Source organism: Phytophthora sojae, assembly GCF_000149755.1.
Source record: "Phytophthora sojae unplaced genomic scaffold PHYSOscaffold_1, whole genome shotgun sequence".
Taxonomy (NCBI): Eukaryota; Oomycota; class Peronosporomycetes; order Peronosporales; family Peronosporaceae; genus Phytophthora; species Phytophthora sojae.
Genome location: NW_009258115.1, coordinates 1300423 through 1322890, shown reverse-complemented (window position 1 = coordinate 1322890; position 22468 = coordinate 1300423). Strand labels below are relative to the sequence as shown.

The following is a 22468-nucleotide window of genomic DNA, read 5'->3' as shown; positions in this document are numbered from 1 at the left end:
CCTGCGATGTGTACAGAGGTAGAAATGATGAAGCGAAGTACCTTTGGTTTTCTTTCCCCAAAGGCAGCACCAACTATCTCATGGGGGGATAGTTCTGTTGAGGATCCGTCACCTGATCTACCCTAAACAACGGAATGCATGAGTTATTCGTACATGTATAATACCTTACATCTGCAGCCCCGTGACGCTTCGGCTCGAAAGCGGCTGCCGCGAGGAAAACGTGCCCGATCGAATCAAAGACGCCTTCTTGACGAGCTGGCCTTGATGGATTCTCGGCAGCAAGCTGAAGATGTTCCAGCCTTCAAGCACACACGTGACTCCGCTCGTGCCGGCTTCAGCCCGCACGACGTGAACTCCCTGCAAGTGGCGAGCGCAGAAGTCGTAGAACTCCAGCAACTGATCCTCCATGGTTTTCTCCTCTGGAGCTTCTGCGGTAGGCTGACTCGGTTCATTCTGGGTGAAGTTCTGCCGTGCTGTGAGCTTCGGCGTCTCGCTCGATCTCGCGGTCGGTGGAGCTTTCGTCGCTGCTGCTGACAAAGGCGCCAGAGTAAATTCTGTCGACGACCCTGTCGTCCGCACTGCTGCGTGGTGTCCTAGCGTGGGTCGAGTCGTTCCACCTTTGGCGTAGTTGGTCTCTGCAAATTCGGCTCGCAGCGATTCCCCCGCTGCTTTCCACTCCGCTGCAAGACCCCCAGGAGTCTCCAACACACGCTTGAGCAGCTCGTACCACTGAGGCGAAAGAGCGCCATAAAGCCATTGATTCTCCCGAAATGCCGTCCCCAAGTTGGCAAATGCCCACGTCGAACTCAGCTGCTGCGAGTGCTTGAGTGCAAACGCTAGTAGACGAAGAGTTCGGATCCATGAAAGTTGACGAGTCTCGGCCTTGTTGCATGCAGTTGCAGGCTCTGCACCGTGTTGATTGTCTGGCTGACCAGACCGAGTTGACTTTGGCTGACGCTGTTGGTTCGGCACCACCGACTTCTTCTTCTTCTGCTCACACTCGGCTTTGATTTGAGCGATATACTCGGCGTCTTCTCGTTCGTGCGCCAGCTCCGCATCGAGTTGGTGAGCGACCTGATCGAAGATTTGAGCCCATGCTTGCCGATTCAACCGCATGTCCATTTGAGTCCGACAGGCCCATTGAGCTCCCAGGTTGAGATTCTTCGTGACGAGGAGGTCCTCCAAAGAGTGACTGCACAGCCAGCGAAGAGAAAAACGCTGGATGAGGTGGTCGAACTGCATGGACGACGGCAAGCCGAGCGTCTGCATGACTTGGTACAGGTCCATCTGGCCCGTAAAGAGGATCACGAGACGAGCCACCGTCGCTGAGGTCCCAGCAGCGCCGCTGCTTGTTGGTCCTAAGCGCAGTTGGATTTTTGACGGCAAAGTGACAAACCAGCGGTGGAAATATGGCAGTGTCTCGATGTGGTCGCGGAGAAATTCGCCGATAAACCACGTCAACCGTTCTACCAACAGTTGCCCATCGCTTTCTATCAACAACATACCAGACATGTTAAGCTCTTGATCAAGTTTCACTCGACGATTTCAAGCAGACGGACCTTTGGTGCCATTTCGGCAGGTGAAGTCGATGTACAGGAAACACTCGGCACCTCGCTCCAGGTATTTCAGCTCGTGAAGTGCGGCGGCAGCTGTACAGAATGGAAAGGTTAGCATTGAGGACTTTAAACTGACACTGAGCAAAAGTTCTCACAGTCGGCGTCCGAGTTGTATGTAAGATGTACGGTGGCGGTAGTGGAAAACTTGGGCCCCACGTCCAGTTTGAGTAGGTAATCTCCGCGATCTCCTCCGGGAGTAGGAGACTGTAAGCAATTTGCAGATAATAATCCTGTGGTCGCAGCTTGGCGGATGCACGTGAAGATCCAATGAACTCGTTGCTTGACGCGTCTCAATGCACAGAACGACTGCAGTCGACAGTACAAAAAGAAATTCCGCCAGCGCTATTGCGAATGCAACAAAACAAGTAAGTATTTAATCAGGAACGACCCACAAGGCTGAGCAAGTACAGCCACGCACTGTCTTCACAGCGGGGCACCATGACGACAACACAAGGCTCAGTAGTCCAACCTTACAGATCTTCGACTCCTCCTCATTATGACCGCGATCATCTCTCGACAGTCCTTCGTTCGTAAATCGCAGTGTCGACTTCTGTCGATACCCAAACAGCCGCAGCGTACGCTTCAACTGATGTACAAACCGAAGACAGCGTTCCAGTTGGTACCTCCTCTCAACGATCTCCGTCGTCTCTTCACTCGTCAACGCAAACCCAATCTCCGCCAGCAAGTACTGTGCAGCCTTGGCCGTCACGTTGCCCGACGGATCGTCAATGTACTCATGAAATAGCTCCTTGATCCTCTCGACCCTCTCCAGCTCTTCCCACTCCAACGAAATACCCAGCAGCCTCAAATCTCGAGCCAGAGGCCGTTCGTCTTCAATAAGCTCGCGGAACATGACGAACCCGTCGAACGTGAGGCTCCCGTCCTCATCCAGCTCGCACATGTCACTCATATACATCCTCCAGACCTCTTCACTATCCTCAAACGCCCTAAGCTCAGTCGATTCCGTCGAACACTTCAACGCCGCCATGTACTCGAGGAACTCTCGATGCGTCCACACTTCGTCCTCATCCGCATCGAACAAGCTCCAAATGCGACGACACTTGGCCTCGCCCAATGGCGACACTCTCCACTGATACCGAACTGCATCCGGAGCGTCAAAGTCGAAGTGGAGCGCAGCAGAGCGAGCCAATTCCGCGTCGGATACGTGCACTGCCTGTCGACGGAACAGCGAAGTCGAAGGGACGTTGTCCCAATGCGCAGAGGGCGACTCCAGCAGATACGCGCTAGTGTATCCGTCCGTCACGGCTCCAGCCTCTCTCAGCGAGTTCTCCACGGCCCTCAGACTCGTCCGGATCTCCTGGCGCCGCTCCAGAATGGCCGCCTCATTCGCCGCCACCTCCTCCTCCATCTTTGCTTTGTGTCACAAAAGTAGCCATGTCTTCTGTAGTTGAAGTGCTCCGATCTTTTAGATACGCGGGTTTGTGATTGGTGGTTTTCAACCGGATACGCTTTTGGCCAATCAGCGAGCCCAACGAGTTTTTTGGCCTTCGAAGTTCGAACCGCGGGGGAGAATTTGATTCACATTGACTGTAGTGGCGCAAGATGGACGAGACCAGCAAGGCGACGCTGTTCAACGCGCTGGCGTGGGTGGACGCGCTCAAGACGCGCGAGGGCGTGGACGCCCAAGAAGTGGACGCCGCGCTGTCCCGCCTCACGTAAGTTGCACGCTCTAACTCGCCCTACAAGCCGCGCAACTGGTCGATATTGATCTCTCGAACTCACGTATTATACTATGTTTTATTATATTCTTTATTTTATTTATCTTAGCGAGGCCTTCGGCGTGGACGTGCGCGACGCCGAGCAGAAGCGCCAGCTGGCGGTGAACGGCGAGGCCTCGTTCGACGAGATCTTCGCGGCGGGGCTCAAGGCGCTCAACCTGGAGACGGGCACGCCCGGCGAGGCCCACGAGGCGGCGGTGGACGAGGACCCCGTCGTCCAGAAGCGTGCGTTGGCTGCAGTATAGTACACTGTATATATTATAGACTGTGAGGGGCTGACTGGTGCTGTTTTAACCTGTTGCTGCAGACCCGGAGCTGTGGAAGAAGTGGGTGGCCAAGCTGGAGGCCAAGAGCTTCTTCAAGGGCGCGGCCCCCGGCTCCAGTGAGCACGCGGTGCGCACGACTAAGGCGCTGGCCAAGTTCAAGGAGAAATTCGGCGACGTCAAGCCGGAGCTGTCCAAGGAGGAGAAGGAGGCCAAGGCCGAGGAGGTGAAGGCGCAGGGCAACGCCGCACTGAGCCGCCAGGACTACGAGGGAGCCGCCAAGCTCTACCGCGAGGCGCTGCAGCTCTCGTCCAACGGCCCATCGTCCCACATCTACCACTCGAACCTGGCGGCCGCGCTCACTTACCTGGGCAAGTACTCGGAGGTGATCGACCACTGCGAGAAGTCGATCGCGCTCAAGCCGTCGTACGTCAAGGCGTACTCGCGTATGGGCAGCGCCCAGGTGCAGCTCAAGGACTTCGACGGCGCTATCGACACGTTCCGTCGCGGACTGGAGGTGGACAGCAGCAACGCTGCCTGCCGCGACGGCCTCGCTGAGGCGGAGCGCAAGCGTCGTCAGGTTCAGGCGACGCCCGCGGCTTCGGCCTCGACGCCTGCTGCTGGTGCTGGCGGCATGCCGGACCTGTCTAACCTGGCCAGCATGCTTGGTGGCGGCGGTGGCGGCGGCCTGGCCGACCTCATGAACAACCCGCAGATGATGCAGATGGCCCAGAGCATGATGCAGAACCCGCAGATGATGCAGATGGCGCAGAATATGATGCAGGACCCCAGCATGCTCAGCAACCTCATGGGTGGCCTCGGCGGCGGCGCCGGTGCTGCTGCTCCTGGAGCTGGCGCTGGAGCTGGCGGCATTCCCGACATGAGCGGCCTCATGAACAGCCCCGAGCTCGTGGCGGCGCGGTCGGACCCGGACCTGCAGGACTTCTTCCGCGACGTGGACAGCGAGGGCCCGTCCGCCGCCATGCGCCACATGTCGAACCCCAAGGTCTCGCAGCTCATGCAGAGCGTCATGTCCCGGATGCAAGGTTAGACAGCAGCAGCAATAGGCGCAGTCTGCGACTAAATGCCAAGGCAGTGAGGCTCTAACAACTGTTTATTTTGTGCGGGGTCGAGTCCTAGGCCTCAAGCAGACTATGCATAGCGAGTGGGTTGGTCCGAACGGTAGGCTTAGTGCTTGACGAAGGTCTCGGCGTCCTCGAGGAAGGCCGTGTACTCGCGCTGCTCCTTGAGGTCGGCGAACTGCGTGATGAACTGGGCCAGCTCGTCGTCGATCTTGCGGTCCGCCAGGTAGCGGTAGAAGTGGTCCTGCACGTCGAGCTCCAGGTCGATGAAGTTGGGGCCGAAGTACAGCGTCTCGTCCTCGGCCTCCTTGGCGAAGTCGGCCAGGTAGCGCACGCGCTCCACCGTCACGTTGCTGCTGGCCACGCAGTCAAATTGCAGGCCCTGGTTGTCGCGCGTGATGTCGGCCGTGAAGCGGACGCCGGGGAGCTCGTCCTCCTCCTCCTCGTCCTCCTCCTCGTCCACCTCCTGCTGCTCCTCCTCCTCGTCGTAGTCGTCACCGTACTCCTCGTCGTCCTCGAGCTCCACGGTGTCCTGGGCGTTGAACTTGATCTTGATCGAGTCGTCGCCCATGGTGCCGTTCAGCACGATGTCCATGCAGCCGGGCGTCTCCTGCAGCTTGAAGACCGACTCCACCTTGAGCCGCAGCTCCTCCATCTCGGGCTCCTCGAAGCAGTTGGCCTTCTCCTCGTCGAGCTCGCGCTGAAGTGGAGTTAGGATCACAAAGGTACGTTTTAGAGGGTTGGAGAGCTACTTTTTAGAGCATCCTGAGCGCAGTTTTGAGCGTTTTGAGCCCGCACCTTGAGCACCGACGCCAGCGACGACTTCTCGCGGGTCTGCAGCGCACGCAGCGCCACGGACGGCGCGCGGCGGGTGGCGGAGAGGGTGGCGGCGCGAGCGACTCGGGCGAACATGATGCGCTTCCTGGAAGATTTGAATGTGCGGCGGAGCCGGCTTGGCCACATACACAATGGATCGTGATTGGCTGGTATTTGGGTGGGGTTTTAGCCAATGAAGAAGGATAATGACACGCTGCGATTTGAAGAGAGGAGCATTTTCTAGAAGGCGGAAGGAAGGCGGCGTAAATGCTGGTGTGTGTGTGTGTGTGTGTGTGTGTGTGTGTGTGTGTGTGGATGGATGTGTATGGGTCTGTGCTTTACTATTAGCTGTGGATGGCGAGGATGAGAACGTGTTGCTAGTCTCGAGTTCAAGTGAGGAAACCCCATTAATATGCTACGTTTTACGGTCCTATTTCAGCGAGTGGACGCTAAAGCTCCACGGTCTCACTCGTTTTTAGGGTCTCCTGGGGAATAGTACACAAACGTCTCCCATGTTAAAGGCTGAAGAGGCTACTGCGAGAGCCCCACGCGTACGCTCTAGTTCGTGGGAGGTACATTAAGTTTCCCACTAAAAGTGGGGAAACTTGGAGTGATCGGAACTGTGAGAGACTGAAGATAAAAGGCGAAGCTGAGCCATCCCTTTGTGTGGCTTTATTTTCATACTTTAGTGTTGTGCTTGTTGTTGGGCTTCGTAAAGGAAGATGCTGTCGAATTCTTGAAGCGAGACGTCATCGACGTTGCTGAACAGTTCGCTCTTGTCGAGAGACTTGGCTGTCAACCCCCAGCGAGATAAAAGTGGAGCGATGGAGCGGTTGATGCTGCGGAGTTGGTAGGAGAACACGAACTTGCAAGAGGTCGACGCACTGTACCGGAAGATGAGAGCAACCGTAGCAATCACCTTCTCGAAATCTACAATCAATAAATAAATGTGTACCATGTCAATAGAAGAAGAATCTCTGAGGTTCTTGTCGAGGTACACTTACCCTCAGATTGGTAGAAGCAGTCGGCGGCGAGGACGACATCAACCGTTTTAAAGATGGCAGCCACTTCGTCCGAGATGTGCATGTCGCCCCAGGTCAACGGGATGAACTCTGCTCGTCCTTCCAGCTTGTTCAACTTGATGTTAGCCTCTGCGTTGAGCTGGATGTCGGCAGCATCAGCTCGGTCCGTTAGGTAGACCTTCGTCGCTCCACAGAGTGCAGCCAGGATGGACGGAAGTCCAGTACCGCAGCCCAATTCCAGCACCACTTTGTCCCGACAGAGTCGATCTGCCTCGCGGGCGACAAAGCGAGACAGTAGCAGAGCCGACGGCCACACGAACAGTCCGTAGTGCTTGTCATTGTCTTCGTTGGCCTCGTCCAGGTCGCGAATGTGCTCAACAAGACGCACTTCGACGACCGACGGCTCCTCAACACGCGCCCGCTTTAGCGTCGGCTCTTCAGTCGCCTCTATCGCTGCATCTCGACCGCCACGGTCGCACTCGAAGCACAACGTTCGTCCAGGGGTGGTCATCTGTGCAGCACGTACCAATGAGGAATACGGGACGCGAATTGATCCGCAGCCCGTAACTAGATCCACTTCAACTTGGGAAGAGTGTATCCTTAACCTTGAAGCGGATTCAGATTCACCGATCGAGTGCGACGGTTGGAACTGTCGCTGACGGCTTTCGATCAGCAGGAGCAGTCGCCGATCACCATTCTCCAAGAAATCCACTTCAAGAAGAGCGTGGCAAATGGCCGCCAAGACGAACTCGAGCAGCTTCGAGACGGAATCCGTGCAGGAAAACGAGCTGGACGCGACGGACCAAGCGCTGGGGGCGACGGTGATGCTGCCGGGCGAGAAGGATTTGCTGTCGAACCAGGTGATCACGGACTACTTCTCCAGCGACGGTCCGCGCGCAAGGAGACTCGACTCGAGCGACTACTTGGAACCAGAGACACGGAGTATTCTGGACGAAAGCAGTGGGGATGAAGAACTTCGAGCGTCTGGAGAACAGACAGCAGCACCGTCATCTGAAGTACGAGAAGAGCAGATACATTCGCCGGAGGATTTTGATATGGGGAATAAGGTGGAGACTGCTGTGGAGACGCCCGTGGAGAGGACCGAGTGGGCGTTAGAGGAAATGCTGACTTGGGAGCTTGCACTATCGTTATTTGTGGTGATCCTGGCCCTGGCGCATTGTTTGTGGATGTGGAACTTGGTGGAACTGAGTGTGCTGAGCGCTGTGAGTATGGACTTCGGAAGCTGAATGGTGGTACTGTTCGAATCGTGCATGGCTAAGTGTTTGATGAAATATACGTATTTACCCTGTGGCGCGGTGATTACTTGGTGTGCTGGCTAGCTTCAATCTGCTGCAGCATTTGTGTGATGTGTTGAACTGAGATTTCTTTCACTTCAGCCAGGTTCAGGATCTCACGCGCTGCCTCGCATAGCAGTCTGAGCTGAGTGGCATCAAGTGACTCCAGTACTTCTTGGAACAAGGAGTCCGACTCGAGCGCGCCATGGGGCTCTTGGATAGCGCTGACGGGGGACGCTTGCTGGATTTCCCCTTCATCTTCATCCCAGTCGTCCCATTCTGCCGCAGCTGGACACGTCGAGCTGCTTTTTGCGTTTGAGTCAGGTCCAGCAACGTATTGCAGTCGGCGGCTGTAGAGTTGGGTAGTGGCAATGACCACCTTCGCGGCGTCGTGGTGTCCGCTTTGAATCAGCCGAAGCCATAGTCGCAGATAAATCTCAACCAATTCACTGTAGGTTGCCTCTTTCAGCCGGGTACCATTTACCTGCGCAGTTTCGAGGCATCGGACGATTCTGCCAACTTCTTCGCTCTCTTCAGAAGGCGGTAGATCTGTCTTCGACCAACGCAGAAGCCCACTGAGGCTTTCTACGAGCAGGGATTGAGCCTCAGACTTGCTAAGAGTAATCCACCGGAACATATCATCACAGGCAAGCCACGCCAACGCGATCTGTTCGAGACAAAGCCACCGAGAACTCCATGATAACTCGCCTTCGTGTGGTTGAACAGTATAGCCAACACTTTCATCGCAATTGGCCACGTATTGGAGCGTTGTAACCACTGCAGGAAATATTGGCACCATGAAAATGCTGAACTGACGGTCTAGAGAGTTGGCATTGCCTGACGCTGTCCCTATCAGTGTTCGTAGCTGCATGTTTTCGGGCAAATTCGCGTTAATTGATCGCAACGCGCTGTCCAAGAGTCGAGTTACGTCTCGAGTCGGTTCGGCTGTTGCCCCATAGCTAAGAAATCCCATCAGCTTTACTTCCACATGAGCGACGATCGTGTCTGCATCGACGGATGAACTCTTCATAGGACGCTCCAAAGCGACAATGGCACTCCACATAATTCCCCAATTTCCAGCTAGTTTTTGAGACACAGAGCTCTTAATGCTCTCCCCCAAAGCTGCCAAGCTTTCATCTTGATACCGCAAGTGAAGCAGCAGATATTTCAAACACGACCAAGGCCACGCTGTTTCTGGGGATGAATTTTCCAGCTCCGTCGAGGTTAGGAATGCCAATTGCTCCGTCCAAATGACAACTCTCATCAGTCCGGGGAGAACTTGACGGGAGATTCTGCGGAGCTCGAACTGTGACGACTCGAACGCCTCTTTCATCTGAGCGACGCATCCACTCATCACCTGCTGCCAAAATGCATCACTTGAGGAAGGAAGGCCGTTCTGACCACCGTTCTTGTCGATCCATACGCCGATAGCGTGAACGAGAGCACAATTTTCTGTGGGAGATACCGATTGCTCCTTCGCGTCTTCCATATCAAGCACCCATGTAGCCGACTGAGCTTGGTCATGTGCCCAGAGAAAAGATCTTACAGCACTAAGCGAACCCGATCGTCGCTGGTGGATCAGTGTTGATTCTGGCTTCCATTTCAACAACTTGCACTCTTCACACGGACACGCCAGAAGGCTCTCACCCAGGACGTTGATAAGGACGTCGATACTCAAAAGCCGACCTTCTTTCCGCTGCCAACAAAATTCGCTTTCATCACTTCGGGGCTCGGATAGCGACAGCAGCATCTGGATTACCAGTCTTAAGGAGGCCTCACGAGACACTGGGAGCCCGTGACTTCTCGAGTATTGCTTGGCCAGCGCTAGCACAACAGTGCTACTCTTCTGGCGAACGCTGGATGCGATGTGCATGACGTATTTCTCCAGCGTCGGGAATACAAACTTCCAGTGCTTAAGCAAGAAGCTCGACGGTAGGCAGGGAGCCATCCGAGCTAAGACGTCCAGTAAACCTTCAGCCTCGAACGCATCCAACAGCTCCGAGTCGGTGGCGCTGTCAATCTCGACTTTGTCGTTCCGGTTGATGCGATTTAACTTGCTGATAACCTCCTGGAAGATGAGAAGACGGGTCGGTTCCTCACACAGCGAAGCATATTCCACCAGACACTGCGCTGCCAACTGCCGGACACTGAGCTGGTCGTGACGAAGACACTGATATATCGCAGGCTTCAGCGTCTGAACTAGGCATCTTGGTAGCTGGGTTAACGTGTGGTTAGACCCAAGTCGATACTCCACTGCAGCCACATGACGAGCGCCCAAAATGCCCTTGATATCGTCCTTAACCTGCGAAACTTTGAGGTCGCCCTCGCCCACGGATTTATCACCAGTTGATTCCATTTGGATAGAGCGCAGAAGAACAGAAAGCGCGAGTAAAGCGCCCTCACGCTCGGTCCACGCCGTCACCTGGCTTTTATCCGCGCTCACACTTCGAGAACCGATAGCGACACAGAGCAAACTGTCGATAAACTGCTCGATGTGACCTCGCGACGAGAAATTGAACGCAATCGCTGCCGCTGTCTTGGCGCAGTCTTTCCGAATGACAGACCACAAGTCCGTTACTCCGAGTAGCAGCAAATGAACGGCTTCGTCGTAAAACTTGGCATCTTGATCGCCCGATATGTGCCCCGAAGTTTTAGCACAGCGTTGCGTAGAAGCTTGGAGTATCTGGAAGGCGAATGTTATAAACCGCTGGCGAACTCGAGGATCTTGCAGTCGCTTAACGACTCGACCAAGAGTGGATCTCGCGGCAGCATCCCACTCGCTCTTCAGCAAAAGTCTACATTACCACGAAACAAGTTCAAATTATCCGAAACCACTCAAACATGGGTCAAATTGGTTCAAAACCCTACCCATGCAACGTGTCGATAGAGTCCATGAGCTCACTTGGTTGTTGAACGGCATTCTGTTCCCAGCGAACCAACGTCTGCTGCTCGATACCTAGAATCACTTGGCTTCCTGCACAATCAGTGGTGGCTCCAAATTTCCGGAAAACGAAGTACAGTAGCAGGTCTTCCGTCAATGACTGCGAGCTGGTTCGAGTTCGGCCATCCCCGTCTCTCTGAAGAACCGGAGGTTCACAGGTCAGAAGAGGAAGGTCAAGGCGATACTCGCTGCTTGGTGGTTCTTGAGGTCGCAAGAATCGACAGAGTGCGTCGTTCTCTTCGTCGAAGCCCACAGCTAACAGCAATCGCCGCACCGACGCCATGGAGCTAGCTAGCAACGACTCTTGGCAACAGCGACCCCTGATTGGCTTTGTGGAAATAAATATATGCACAACTATTCATGTTGCGGTTATAGTCGTGTTGATTTTATTGTGCTTTGCAGATAAAATGTCGCCCCGTTTTATGGCCTAGATCGAGGAAGGCCCACAAATCAGGGTACAAAACAGAGGCGGTAGCTCGATTTACTTAGATCAACCTCGAATTGCGCTTTTGAAAACGCAAAAGGGATCGATTTACCGTAGATCGACCTCGTTCTGCCCAGATCCACCAGGAGATCGACCTCGAGCCCTGATTTGGATTGTCGTAGCTCGAGTTATTAGCCGGCCTAAATAGATCGATCTGTCCCTTTCTTTGACCTCGTTTTATTAAATCGACCTCGACTTAATGATAAAAACCGAGGAGAGGTCCAAGTCAAAACGACAAAACATTTGCCAAGCACAATACAACACAACATATAAATATTAATGGCCGTTGATACAGCCCATGTTTTCTAAACGGGTTAGGGTAGTCAACATACTGAAAACAAGTAAGAAATTCCAAACACGGTCAACCATGTTCAAGCATGGCCAAACATGTTCGGCTTGTGGGACGGGTGTCATGGCCGGCAAACATGCTGCAAAGCCCATGGGCTAAGGTGACCTTAAGCTGCCAAACGTCGCTCTGCGGTGAAGTTTGCAGGCTCTTCGTGCCTCTCAAATGCCACTGGTGTCCATTTTGCTCAGACACTCCCGATAGATTTGAGTCAATTTCACCCCCTCCAACCGAAAACATGGGCGCTATCTTTTCCGAATATTAATACCGCTCTGTGGTAAAAACTAGGCCATGAGATGCCTAAATAGCACAATATTATACTGGGAGCACCAGAAGGGGGTGGACAGCTCCCAACGGATTAATTGGACGCGTTAGCGTAACCTGGCGCTACCTTCGTGCTACACGAGCCAGAAGGATGTCGACCGATCAGGGTTACTTGCAGCAAGACAGACTGAGGCAGGAAATGCACATCGACATCAACAGCCCCGTGCACCAGCTTCAGAAAGTGAACTGCGGCGCAGTGACCCGCGTGATTCATGGGTGTGGCCCCGCAGGGGCCACACCCATGAATATCGCGGGTCACAGTTCTCCCTTATCAGCACCGGTACCTGCACCAGCGTTTTATATCAAAGGTGTTCCCAGCCAAGTCGAAGACGACTAGTTGCATGAACGAAAGACTGCAATCTTATATTGTTTGTTTTACTCCACTGCGCGTACGATGGGAATCAACTTGATTTGCGCTACGTATTGGGAGTCAAAGACGACCCAATCATAGTTGTAGATGTTTTATCCGCGTTCGCGTTTAATAATACTGCATGTACTGCATGTAATAGCGTCTGATTCGCTAAATTGATAAAAAGGTTACTCTTCAAAACGCAAGGTAGAAAGGACTGACGATTTTTTTTTTAATGTAAAAACGCAACGGACGATGCAAGCATCTTTTTGGGACGAAAGTGCTACTCCGTTTTTCATATACTCCAGGTGCTGAATGTAGCAGAGCACGATGCACTTGTAAACGTCTTGTCGAATCTCAGCTGCTTCATGACTTTTTCATCATTTCCGGCGAAACATTTACCTTCATCCAGACTCCATACACTTGCCACGGAAACCTCTCATTCGCGATAAATCGTCGTGAGGCTCCGGGTTCATTGTGTGGCGAATCCGTTGTGGAGTGACCTTTACTTCACAAAGTTCCAAAGTTTTTTTTACTGACTTCGTGGTCATTCACACTTGGCGTTTTATCCTTTGCTGACGGGAACAAACAATAAAGTTTGAGTGAGGATATTAACTTTCGCTATAGGTTGGCGCTGGGACAGGAGACAGGCGATGAGGACGGTAAAGGGGCTGGTCATTAACGGAGTGAGAACGGATTTCAACTCATTGATAAGGGCAGTGATGCCGCAAAATTTTTAAAATCGGGGCCCGTGCTATCCTCCAATGGGTCTAGGCAAAGCCATTCGCACTTCAGCGCACCTTTGCCATCAAAGTACAGTAGTAGTGTAGTAGCTCCCTCAAACGTCAACAGCTTCCCCTTTGAGCCGGTATCTTGGGCCTGAGCGTGCTAACGTAGCATTTTTTTAAAGCAAAACTCAGATGTAAGCGTACGTTCTCGCATCTTGTGCTTTCATTCTTTGCGAACCTCTACAGTTGGGTGAATACGTTTGCCGAATCGGGTAAAGGCCCGTATGCGGCTCCATATAAACAATAATACGACTTGCCGAAATTCATGAAAGCTTCAATAACAAGAAGTTGGAAGAGAAAACAAAAGTTGAAAAAGAAGTGTGACTTGTTCAGAAGCACAATTACAGTGACTATCATTCCCCTAATTTCGAGCAGGGCTCTCCAAAAATATATTGTAAATCTAAAAGGGGTATTATTGTAGGGGGACAATAAGGTATTGTGCGGACCCTCCCCATATTTTCTAATTAGGGTAGTATTGACAATAATTGAAATAGACACTTTCAGTTCGAGGCACTTTTCAAAATGCTCATGGATCCTCAGTCTAGGACTAAGAAACCAGAAGATTGGAGCTCAAACATCATTGGAAGCATCAGGCTTGCATTTCCTCCGTATAAGTAGCTATATTATCGATTCATCCGATGTCCAATACTAACTTCCACAATAATTATCAGGTATTGCAATGTATTGACCCTTTTATTAACAACAATAAGGTAGGCGTGCTTTGCGTTGTAGCTTACTTGAGTTTTGTATTGCATACTGTAGCCCATATCTAACCGACTCTGTGCTTGGGCGCAGAGATCCCGCAATCCCAATTTCGCTGAGTGGGCGAGAGCTGCGTTCGTGGTCATCTCTCTGCGCTCTACGCAACAGTATGCGTAGTGAAATAGAATTTTAGAGATTGCGTCCTGCAAATCTCACGCAATACTGAGTCAGCCTACCGATTAATAGATTGCGTGCGATTTGATCAAATCGGTCAAATCTACAGTGCATTACCTATTTAAAAAATACTGTATTGCGAGAGCTTTGAGTAGGCTGGGATAGCTAAGGGATGTTGGGTGAGGCAAACTCGGGACTGCGGTACAGTTCATTTGTGTCTTATTCGGCGAGGCGGTGCATTTAAAAAAATTAAAGAAGTTAAGTAGTTGGCGTTTCCTCGACACTCGATTTCGAGTTAGTACGCCCATCTACTTCGAAGTACTACAGCAGAAGATATTGCGAATGGATCTTTAACTTCTGCAATGGCCTACTTGTAACGGGCAATCGGGACTGTGTGTGTGATGAAGAGACATAAGTACCGCAAGAGTATTATGGAGACCTAGCGCGAAATCTGAAGCAACATTCGGAATACAACATTTGTTTGGGTGAAAGTACTTGTGCAAAAGAAAAAAAAGGCGAATGCGCGCGGATGTACAGCGTGTGGAAAAAGTCATAGCCCACCCCAAGCCCGCCACATACATATAGTAAGTCAAAACGATTTGCAAACCCGATGACCCAGTGTTTCGACCTACCCAGTTGGATCCAGCAACACTAGCGATACAATGCACACATGAGGCGAAAGGTACTCATGTTGTCATCCATATAAGCAAACCACGATCCCGAGAAACCAAGAAAGAGATATGATATCGTGCAATGTCTGAGGGCATTCATCACGTTTTGCCAGGCGTTGGAGGTTCACCATCTGGTACAAAAACCAAGATAAACTCAGATTGGACCGGGTGGCCGTGCTTCATTCGAGCGGCGATTCGTCAAAATCCAGCCTTTAATAGTCAATGGAATTCGAGCAGATTATACTTCAAACGATTCCGCGTCGAATGGTGAATGATTCATGCGAAACCAAGAAGAAATGGCAATTTTGTGAGTCGAAGCGCTGTTGTCATTTCACTTGCACATGCTTTTGACTTGGTCTTAGTATACTGACCCGCACAGGTAGCTCGGGGTGGGCTATGACTTTCTCCGCCCGCTGTACTGTACCAGGTTTGCACGCACTCCTTCTATCGACCTTCCCTCGATTTACCTACTGGCGATCTCAGCGTCTCCCTGCTTTCCACTGTCGCTCAACCCGTTCCCGAAGCGTTCAGCCACCGAAATGATGTTATCCTTTTCCTGACTGGTCTTCTTGAGCTTTGCCTCCTTGAAAAGATGCCCCCAAGTCGTCGCACTGTACCGAGGTAGGCGTAGGCGTTCTAGTGCAGCTGGACATTTTTCATGTATTCCAGGTGATCCCTGTAGCCGTTCACGATGTACTTGAAGTCATCGCTTCCGTAGCCAACCTTCGCCATCGCTCTTTCAATCTTTTCCGGCGAAGCGTTCAGCTCCCTCCAAGCCGTGTACACGTCCCACGTGGTCCTCCTTTGCATGATAAGATCCTCGTAAATCTGCGCGCTCTTGATCCAATTTGCTTTTTGGGTCTTCAGCGCTTTGGCAGCGCTGGATCTGAGCCAGTCCAGCCCTCTCTCTTCTCCTTCGCCCTCTGCCTCGGGCGTGCGTAGGAACCGCTTGTCGTCTTGATGGGCTTCATTCGGAGAACGAATCACACTCGTCGGGTGGCGGTGGCGGAAAATTGAGCGATGACCGGGTCAGATATCGTGGCAGTGGAACGCACGATGCAACTGGTGGCCACAACGGCAACGAGCGCGATAGAGGTCAGATGCATACTTGGTATAGGGCTTTGGGTGGGTAGGAGTCAAAGGTGAAGATCGCCCGTTGTGGAAACTTGAGGTCTGCAGAGGAAATTTTGGAATGAAGGAATGAGGGTCTGTTGGGGGGGGGGGGGGCGCTGGAGTTGAATGGATGGAAGCAGGGTTGACTGGACTCACTGCTTCCAGTAGAACATCCCGTTCATGAGAAAGTTTGTGCATGCACTAAGTGCACTGTAAGAGTACTTGCAGGGGGTGCCGTATATTTTTTTTCGTCGAGTTGTCCTGCTGTAGATGCAGTCCGAAAGAACTTGTATTACTTCGTAGGATATTCAGATACTACAGTAGTGAACAGGCATTTGTTGACAAGTTGCAATCGATATGAGTGTCGTGTCATAGACCTCGTCTTAGAAAATGTGTAGATTTATCAAACTGCATTCATACGAAAAAAAAGAGAGAGCTGCTTAAAAAGACAACTTTAAAATTATATAACGGAAATTCCTGAATAATACCCCGAGTACTATCTATTAGTACCCTCCCATTTTCAAACAAAATCAAATAAATTATGGATACTTAAGTAATACACAGTATTTCATGCGTAATCATGTTTTCGACAACAAAGTCATAAAATACTTGACTTTTGTATGGATGTAACCCTAGGATACGCATAGGGGAACGTTTAGAGGGGACTGTAATACACGGATCAGGGGTTTTATTCGGGAATTTCCGTTATATCTTGGTTAGATATCAATCCACGTTTCAATTTAGGGGCATTAAACTGATCGCGCTTCGTACACATATATACAATGTTCAATGAGACGGTTTGATTCTGCTGCATTATGGCTTAAAGTGCTCACAGTTGCGTGCATGGCTATGGAAGAACCAGGATTGGCTGTCGGCTGTCCTTGTTTACTGTTAGTTTATGCTGGAAACGAGCATGACTAATACAGGCTGCGTTAGATTTGCAGACACCAATACCCCGTGCGACCAATTATTGCGTGAGATTTGCCGACATCGTGTTCGCCAAAAACACGTATGTACTGACAGTAGCCGGGAGCGGCTGGGGAGGACCATGTTTCGCAGACGCTCCGGCTCATCTGGCCAGTGCGCGAGAATCTTGCATTCCAAAGGCAGCAAGCGTCCATGAACCTGCGCAATACAGCGCCTGTCCCCCCAACCAGCATCCATATTCGACCGCAATACCATCCCTACTGGAGAAGTTACAGACAACGACTTACAAAGCCGGCATGCTTAATGCCATCCTCCTATATAAAAACAACGATAAATTCCCTCCCGTCAAATCTGTAAAACTGTCATAAAACACACGGTGTGTTGCATAAAGTACACAAGAAAGCATATATAGTACACAAAACCAGATGGTATACAAAGATGAAGTCATTTGATTGAATCTGATTGGCTGGTTTGCTCATGTTAAGCTTTGCTTGACTTCGTCTGCCGGCTTTTTGTGTCTGCCGGCTTTGTAAGTCGTTCGTTGTCTGTAATGCATACTGTAACTCGTGTACTTTGTTCACGCTGCTTGGGGACGTCATGATGGCCCGCTGACCACCGTGGTCCCTTTATCAACGAGTTCGTCACGCAATTCGTCCACCAGGGTGGACTGAACTCAGGATCTTGCTCAGAGATTGGCTCCAGAAACATCCAACAGGTTTACGCCGTCATTGATGCATTTGACGGCCCGTCAAATGCACAACGCAATGCTAAAGAAAGTGATGAAGTCGGAGGAGCGGGAAGCTACAGTACATACAGTACATGCACATGTCCTTTAACTGACGCAGCACCTTCTTGCTCGAGCAACTCTCTTTGTCATCGGCAACGACTCACTACACTTCGCGAGCAGCATCACTCACCAAGACAGGCAGCTCAGGTCGATGTACATGTACCTTTCGATGCTGGTCTCCGAATCAAATGACTCCCTTGCATTCCCCGAGAGTAAACGGTACTCCGATGCCCGTCGCAGATTATGGGCTGCACCAGTCGCCTATCCTCTTGATACCTTTGAGCGTGCATCATCTCCTGGATCCCGCGCTAGCCATCGCCATCGCCCCTCACTATCACATTTGCGGCCGAGAGAGACCATGCTGCTCTCGCTCCGCGCCAAGTGCGTCCTGATCGCCCTTCTCGCTGCTGCAGCGGTCGTCGCCTGGTTGATCATCGCGCTCGCAGACACCAAGCCCAAGCTGCGCCCGGTGGTTCTGCTGACGGGCGACTCGCTCACGGAGCACGGCACGGACGTCTCCAAGAGTGGGTGGGCCGCTCTACTGCAAGGCGAATACTCGCGCACCGCCGACGTGATCAACCGAGGACTCCCGGGCTACAACACCAAGTGGTTCTTGAAGGACATCGGCCCCACCATCGAGCGCGAGATCCGGAAGGGCGTCTACAGGACGCCGTCCCTCATCACGGTCTGGTTCGGCGCCAACGACGCAGCGCTGACAAGTGGCTACAACTCGGCCCAGCACGTCTCCATCGAAGACTACAAGGAGAACCTGAAGAAAATCGTCGGAGAGTGTTGGTCCGCAGCCCCCACCGCCAGCATCTTGCTGATCACGCCTCCGCACGTCAACGACGCGGCCAGAGCCAAGCTCGCGGCGAAGAACAACGGCTCGATCGACCGTACGAACGCCATGTCCAAGAAGTACGCCCAAGCCTGCGTGGAGACCGGCGCCAGCATCGGAGTCCCCGTGCTCGACCTGAACTCGTACTTCAACGCCATGAACGAGACGGCACGAGACGCGCTGCTGATCTCGGACGGCCTGCACTTCAACTCGTCGGGCAACAAGCTCGTGTTCGAGCAGCTGACGGAGAAGATCGCAGACGTGTTCCCTAGGTTAGATGCGAAGCTCAAGCTGTGGCAATTTCCAAGCTACAGCGAATACGCAGCCTCCGACCCGTGGACAACGGAGGATGGCGAGTAGGCGAATAATAATCCACACTGTAACATACAATAACAAGAGCACAATTGTGAGGATAAGAACACTCGAAGCCTTTCGTCTAAGACCGTTACCAAACTTCAGATCCAAGTTCAGCAACCACTGTGAAGCAACAGATCGTTTAAGTTGAAGTTGGGTTCATGTGCAGCATTGCATTGCGCCCCTCCATTCCTCTTCTTCCCCCTCCTAAGGATGCAGTCACGACGTGCTCAAGAGAACGAGACGCTTCTGGATGGTCGTCGCGTCACTCGCCGCCGCTTTGAGATCGCTACGCTGCGGGTGTGGGAACTCCGCGTGCTGCTCGTCTCGCTCCTGGTGTTCGTCGGCGTCTATGTGGCCGTGGAGCTCACGAAGAATCGCCACTATATTCAAACCGAGTCGGATCTCAAGCTGTTCAATCCCCTGTTCGAGGCGCAGGCCCCACCCGAGACGTTGTTCCCGTACACCGACGAACAGAAGACGTTCCTCCCTCCGATGTTAATTGCGCCGGGCATCGTGGGGTCTCGTCCGATCCCGACCAACAATTGGTGGGGCAAGATGATCGCAGCCACGCAGGAGGCTGGAGTGCAGCCGATCTGGGCCAATCCGTACTCACTGCAGCCGATGCTTACGTCGGCACCCTACGGCCTCACAGTCAGCTATCCCTATCCGACGCGAGTATTTGGCGGCGGTCTGTCTGAAAACGGTATCGCGAAGAAGTTTTATCGCCATGGCCACGTCCCGGACTTCACCTTCTCGGCCGTGGAATTCACCGCTCCACCCGTGTTTGAGGTGTTTGACTGGGACGATCTGAGCGTCCAAGTGCGCTTCAAGGCTCGCTCTGGCCCCAGTAATGAGAGCAGCTTTGAAGCGACACTTGCGAGTGGGATGGCCTTTGTGACGGCAAAGTATAGCTCGCTCACTCCACGCCTCGACACTGTGTACGCCATTCTCAAAGTCAATGGCCAGTCGACTGCGTCGGGGTTCACTGGCACTGCCACTCAGTTTGTACTTAGGTTCAACAATGGACAGACATGGACGCTCTACTTTTCGTGCTACACCTCGAGGGATCCTCGACGTTGGTAGGCTTTGATTCTTTTACAGGAACTGTACGAGTGGCGACGATCTCGAATCCAGAAAACAAAGCGTATTTGACGAGACTTCTGGCTGTATTCTGGAAGGAGGCGACGTTGAAGCGCAAGATGCAGACACGTACGCTTACGTGTGGAAAACGAGTGGCGTTTGCTCAGGGTCCAGTGGACTGCTTCATTACGCGCAGATTCACCACGTGGATACTCTGGAATGGTCGTGTAGTGTCTTGCGACCCTTGTGCTTGCGTGAGATCGGAGGTAAATGGGATTCTGTATTGAATGCTGCCGCTGCGGGAAAGGCCGCAGTGGTTTCTGTTAGTTTCGCTAAGCAATAATCTTCCTAGAGTATGCAGTATAGTGTAGTCAAATGCAATCTGCCAGTTCCCAGATTCTCGCTAGAGTCCGTTTTGTAGCTGCTGTCGCATCCGTTGCGTGCGATATGCCTGCTGGCACGAGATGTAGCCATGGCGCCACTACACGGCCCCCAAGCAGGCATTCGTACGCTACGACCTTGCCCTTGCTAGGAATCAGGCCACCACCATGTATCACTTGGCTAGGCGGCGGGCAGGCTTCTGTTGCTTCGCCGCTGAGCTGCCTGTTTTGGCGCGACGCGTAGAATTCTTGATGGCCTTCGAAACAGCTGCTGGTTTCTTTGCTTTCTTCTTCTTCGTGGACTGGTTACCGCCGCTCCTGCGAGTAGATTGTAGATGCAATAGGAATTGACTCAATTTCGAGTCATCCGCAGTACGTACATAGTCCTGCAGCTTCACCGGGACGTCCTCATGCATTGTCGTCATGGGTTCCCAGGAGTCCTCAATCTCCTCCAGTCCTTCCCAAGCTACCAGAACTTCATAACTGTGAGCAGGATGCTTGCGGTGCTCTTTGAACGAAGCGACGGTGAAGTAGACGTCTTGGTTAGCGATGTGCTCCAATATCTCTCCGAAGGCACGGAGCTTGCGGCAGGCGACATGACCAACGCCTCGACCGACGCAAAGGCCTCGTCAGAGAAGGAGGCGGAGGACGCCGAGTCCGGCTCAGGTGACAGCAAGCAGTCGCATGACGAAGTCGCCATGGCCAACGCTGGGGTCGTGGCCGAGAAGTCGCCGAGCGACGCGGGCTCCAAGCCCAAGGAGGTGCTGGCATCCAAGCATCTGACGCTGGCACAAGGTCGTGAGCGTGCCCAAGCGTCGAAAGCGGCTGCCGCTGCGAAGGCCGCCGAGGCCAAGGCGAAGAAGCGTTCAGCTTCCAGGTCGCCTCGCGGCTCCAGCTCCAAGCTGTTCATCGACTCGGAGTCTGATTTAACCCAAAAACATTATTTGGATCGTATATTTTGATTAACCTATACTCGGAGGCCCGAGTATAATTAACTCTCGTTTAAAGTAAGCTACGCTTCCTCACACACGTGCGCAGACGTGTAAGCTAAAGTAGTGAGCCAAAGCAGGCCCATTACACCTGGTAGCACTTTGTAGTCCGTCCAACGACCGACTACCTGAGTTCGTACGTCACCGCATGAACGCGGAGCTGATTCCCATGGATATGTGGAGCTGATTCCCATGGATACAGAGGTGCCCATGGAAAGCTCCACTACGCCTGTAACTCACGTTGCACGCGCTGACTGTGCCCACCCCTCCCTCAACGGTCATTGGTGAGGCGGCTGTAGTTACGATGCTGCGTCGCTAACGCCGACAGAGCAACACGGTGTTGCTCTGGGTTTCATCCTGAAGGAGCAACGCGATGTTGCTGCTACTACCGCGGTGTCGTCCGGGGCGACACCACGCGCGCAATCGTTGAAGCTCAATGTGAGCAACTATGTCGGAAGAGAGGGTGAAACTCTCCTCCGTTGGCTTGTCGAACTCGACACTGCCATCGCGGCTCGACGTATCGTCGACCCGTTGTCCAAGGTTGCGTTCGCCATGTCATGCCTTGGCGGACGAGCGAGAAGTTGGGCGTATGGACGCCGACTCTCTGATCCTACGTGCTTCAGCACGTACGAGGGTTTCAAGGAGGAGCTCAGGCAAGCGTTTGAGCCCCCGCAAAATGAGTTTGGGTCGAGGGCAGAGTTACTCGACCTACAGTAGGGTAAGCACGATGTCCATGCGTACGCGCAGAGAGCACGGTACTTGGTCTCGAACATCGTGACCAATCCGATCGACGAGGCGACCAAGGTCGTCACGTTCATGAAGGGACTGAGAGATGGGCCTGTAAAGACCTATCTCTTCCGTGAGTACCCAGGCACTTTCGAAGCTGCGATTACTCTTGCAATGCAGGAGGAGTTTAGCCTGCGGCAGGGTAAACTGCATGCAGATGTGCCGAGGCCACAGCCACGCCCGGTAGCGAGGACGGGAGGCCCATTACCCACGGGCCTCTCGAGTGCTGCAACTGCTGGACCCCAGCAGTTGCAGGGAAACAATGTGCGATGCTACCGTTGCGGTAGAGTCGGTCACTTTGCCCGAGAGTACACGGCACCCGTGCACCGAGATGGTGGTCGACGCGGCGATGCAGGGCATCGGCGCGAACGAACAAAACACGCTGGAACCCAGTAGGCGCGGGGCGCCCTACTGGTGAAGCAGTCACGCATGTCCAACTCGGACATGCGAAACTGAGGACTGCAGCCCCCAGTGAGGACCCTTCTCACTGCAAAATGCATGATGACAAACCGAACCTTTTCATGTTGAACGTGAACTCGATGAGAGAGAGCAAATCTTTTCGTGCTTTGGTTGATTCGGGCGCGTCGAACAACTTGTTC

General features: G+C 52.8%; 9 protein-coding genes across 9 annotated transcripts in view; 3 read left to right on the top strand and 6 right to left on the bottom strand.

Annotated features, from left to right (window-relative positions):
• Nucleotides 1–1002: 1002 nt before the first annotated feature.
• On the bottom strand, nt 1003–2985 carry PHYSODRAFT_477229 (hypothetical protein; the record flags this gene model as incomplete). The annotated part of the gene is made up of 4 exons (XM_009515838.1): nt 1003–1490; nt 1560–1649; nt 1712–1958; nt 2035–2985. Coding segments are annotated over 4 exons (1776 nt in total), but the record flags the coding sequence as incomplete, so codon positions are not given.
• A 1732-nt stretch (nt 2986–4717) lies between these two features.
• Nucleotides 4718–5612, bottom strand: PHYSODRAFT_538644 (hypothetical protein; the record flags this gene model as incomplete). Its single annotated transcript, XM_009515837.1, has 2 exons — nt 4718–5400; nt 5499–5612. 2 exons carry the CDS (start codon nt 5610–5612, stop codon nt 4807–4809), a joined length of 708 nt encoding a protein of 235 aa, XP_009514132.1. The 3' UTR covers nt 4718–4806.
• Nucleotides 5613–6201: 589 nt separating this feature from the next.
• On the bottom strand, nt 6202–7049 carry PHYSODRAFT_257657 (hypothetical protein; the record flags this gene model as incomplete). Its single annotated transcript, XM_009515836.1, has 2 exons — nt 6202–6446; nt 6521–7049. 2 exons carry the CDS (start codon nt 7047–7049, stop codon nt 6202–6204), a joined length of 774 nt encoding a protein of 257 aa, XP_009514131.1.
• Nucleotides 7050–7269: 220 nt separating this feature from the next.
• PHYSODRAFT_320732 (hypothetical protein) lies at nt 7270–7785 on the top strand (the record flags this gene model as incomplete). Its single annotated transcript, XM_009515835.1, has 1 exon — nt 7270–7785. One exon carries the CDS (start codon nt 7270–7272, stop codon nt 7783–7785), a length of 516 nt encoding a protein of 171 aa, XP_009514130.1.
• A 1201-nt stretch (nt 7786–8986) lies between these two features.
• PHYSODRAFT_383127 (hypothetical protein) lies at nt 8987–10618 on the bottom strand (the record flags this gene model as incomplete). The annotated part of the gene is made up of 3 exons (XM_009515834.1): nt 8987–9241; nt 9332–9427; nt 9488–10618. Coding segments are annotated over 3 exons (1482 nt in total), but the record flags the coding sequence as incomplete, so codon positions are not given.
• A 4630-nt stretch (nt 10619–15248) lies between these two features.
• On the bottom strand, nt 15249–15608 carry PHYSODRAFT_265341 (hypothetical protein; the record flags this gene model as incomplete). Its single annotated transcript, XM_009515833.1, has 1 exon — nt 15249–15608. A coding segment is annotated over one exon (360 nt), but the record flags the coding sequence as incomplete, so codon positions are not given.
• A 2189-nt stretch (nt 15609–17797) lies between these two features.
• Nucleotides 17798–18637, top strand: PHYSODRAFT_473500 (hypothetical protein; the record flags this gene model as incomplete). Its single annotated transcript, XM_009515832.1, has 1 exon — nt 17798–18637. The coding sequence occupies one exon, from the start codon at nt 17798–17800 to the stop codon at nt 18635–18637; it is 840 nt and encodes a 279-aa protein (XP_009514127.1).
• Nucleotides 18638–18949: 312 nt separating this feature from the next.
• On the top strand, nt 18950–19597 carry PHYSODRAFT_398639 (hypothetical protein; the record flags this gene model as incomplete). Its single annotated transcript, XM_009515831.1, has 1 exon — nt 18950–19597. A coding segment is annotated over one exon (648 nt), but the record flags the coding sequence as incomplete, so codon positions are not given.
• Nucleotides 19598–20267: 670 nt separating this feature from the next.
• PHYSODRAFT_469054 (hypothetical protein) overlaps nt 20268–22468 on the bottom strand; it is a gene marked incomplete at both ends in the record, with an annotated part of 4985 nt that continues 2784 nt past the window's right edge. The window contains one exon of the mRNA XM_009515830.1: nt 20268–20675. Within this exon, the coding sequence (XP_009514125.1) occupies nt 20268–20675 (408 nt within the window). The remainder of the gene's footprint in view (nt 20676–22468) is intronic.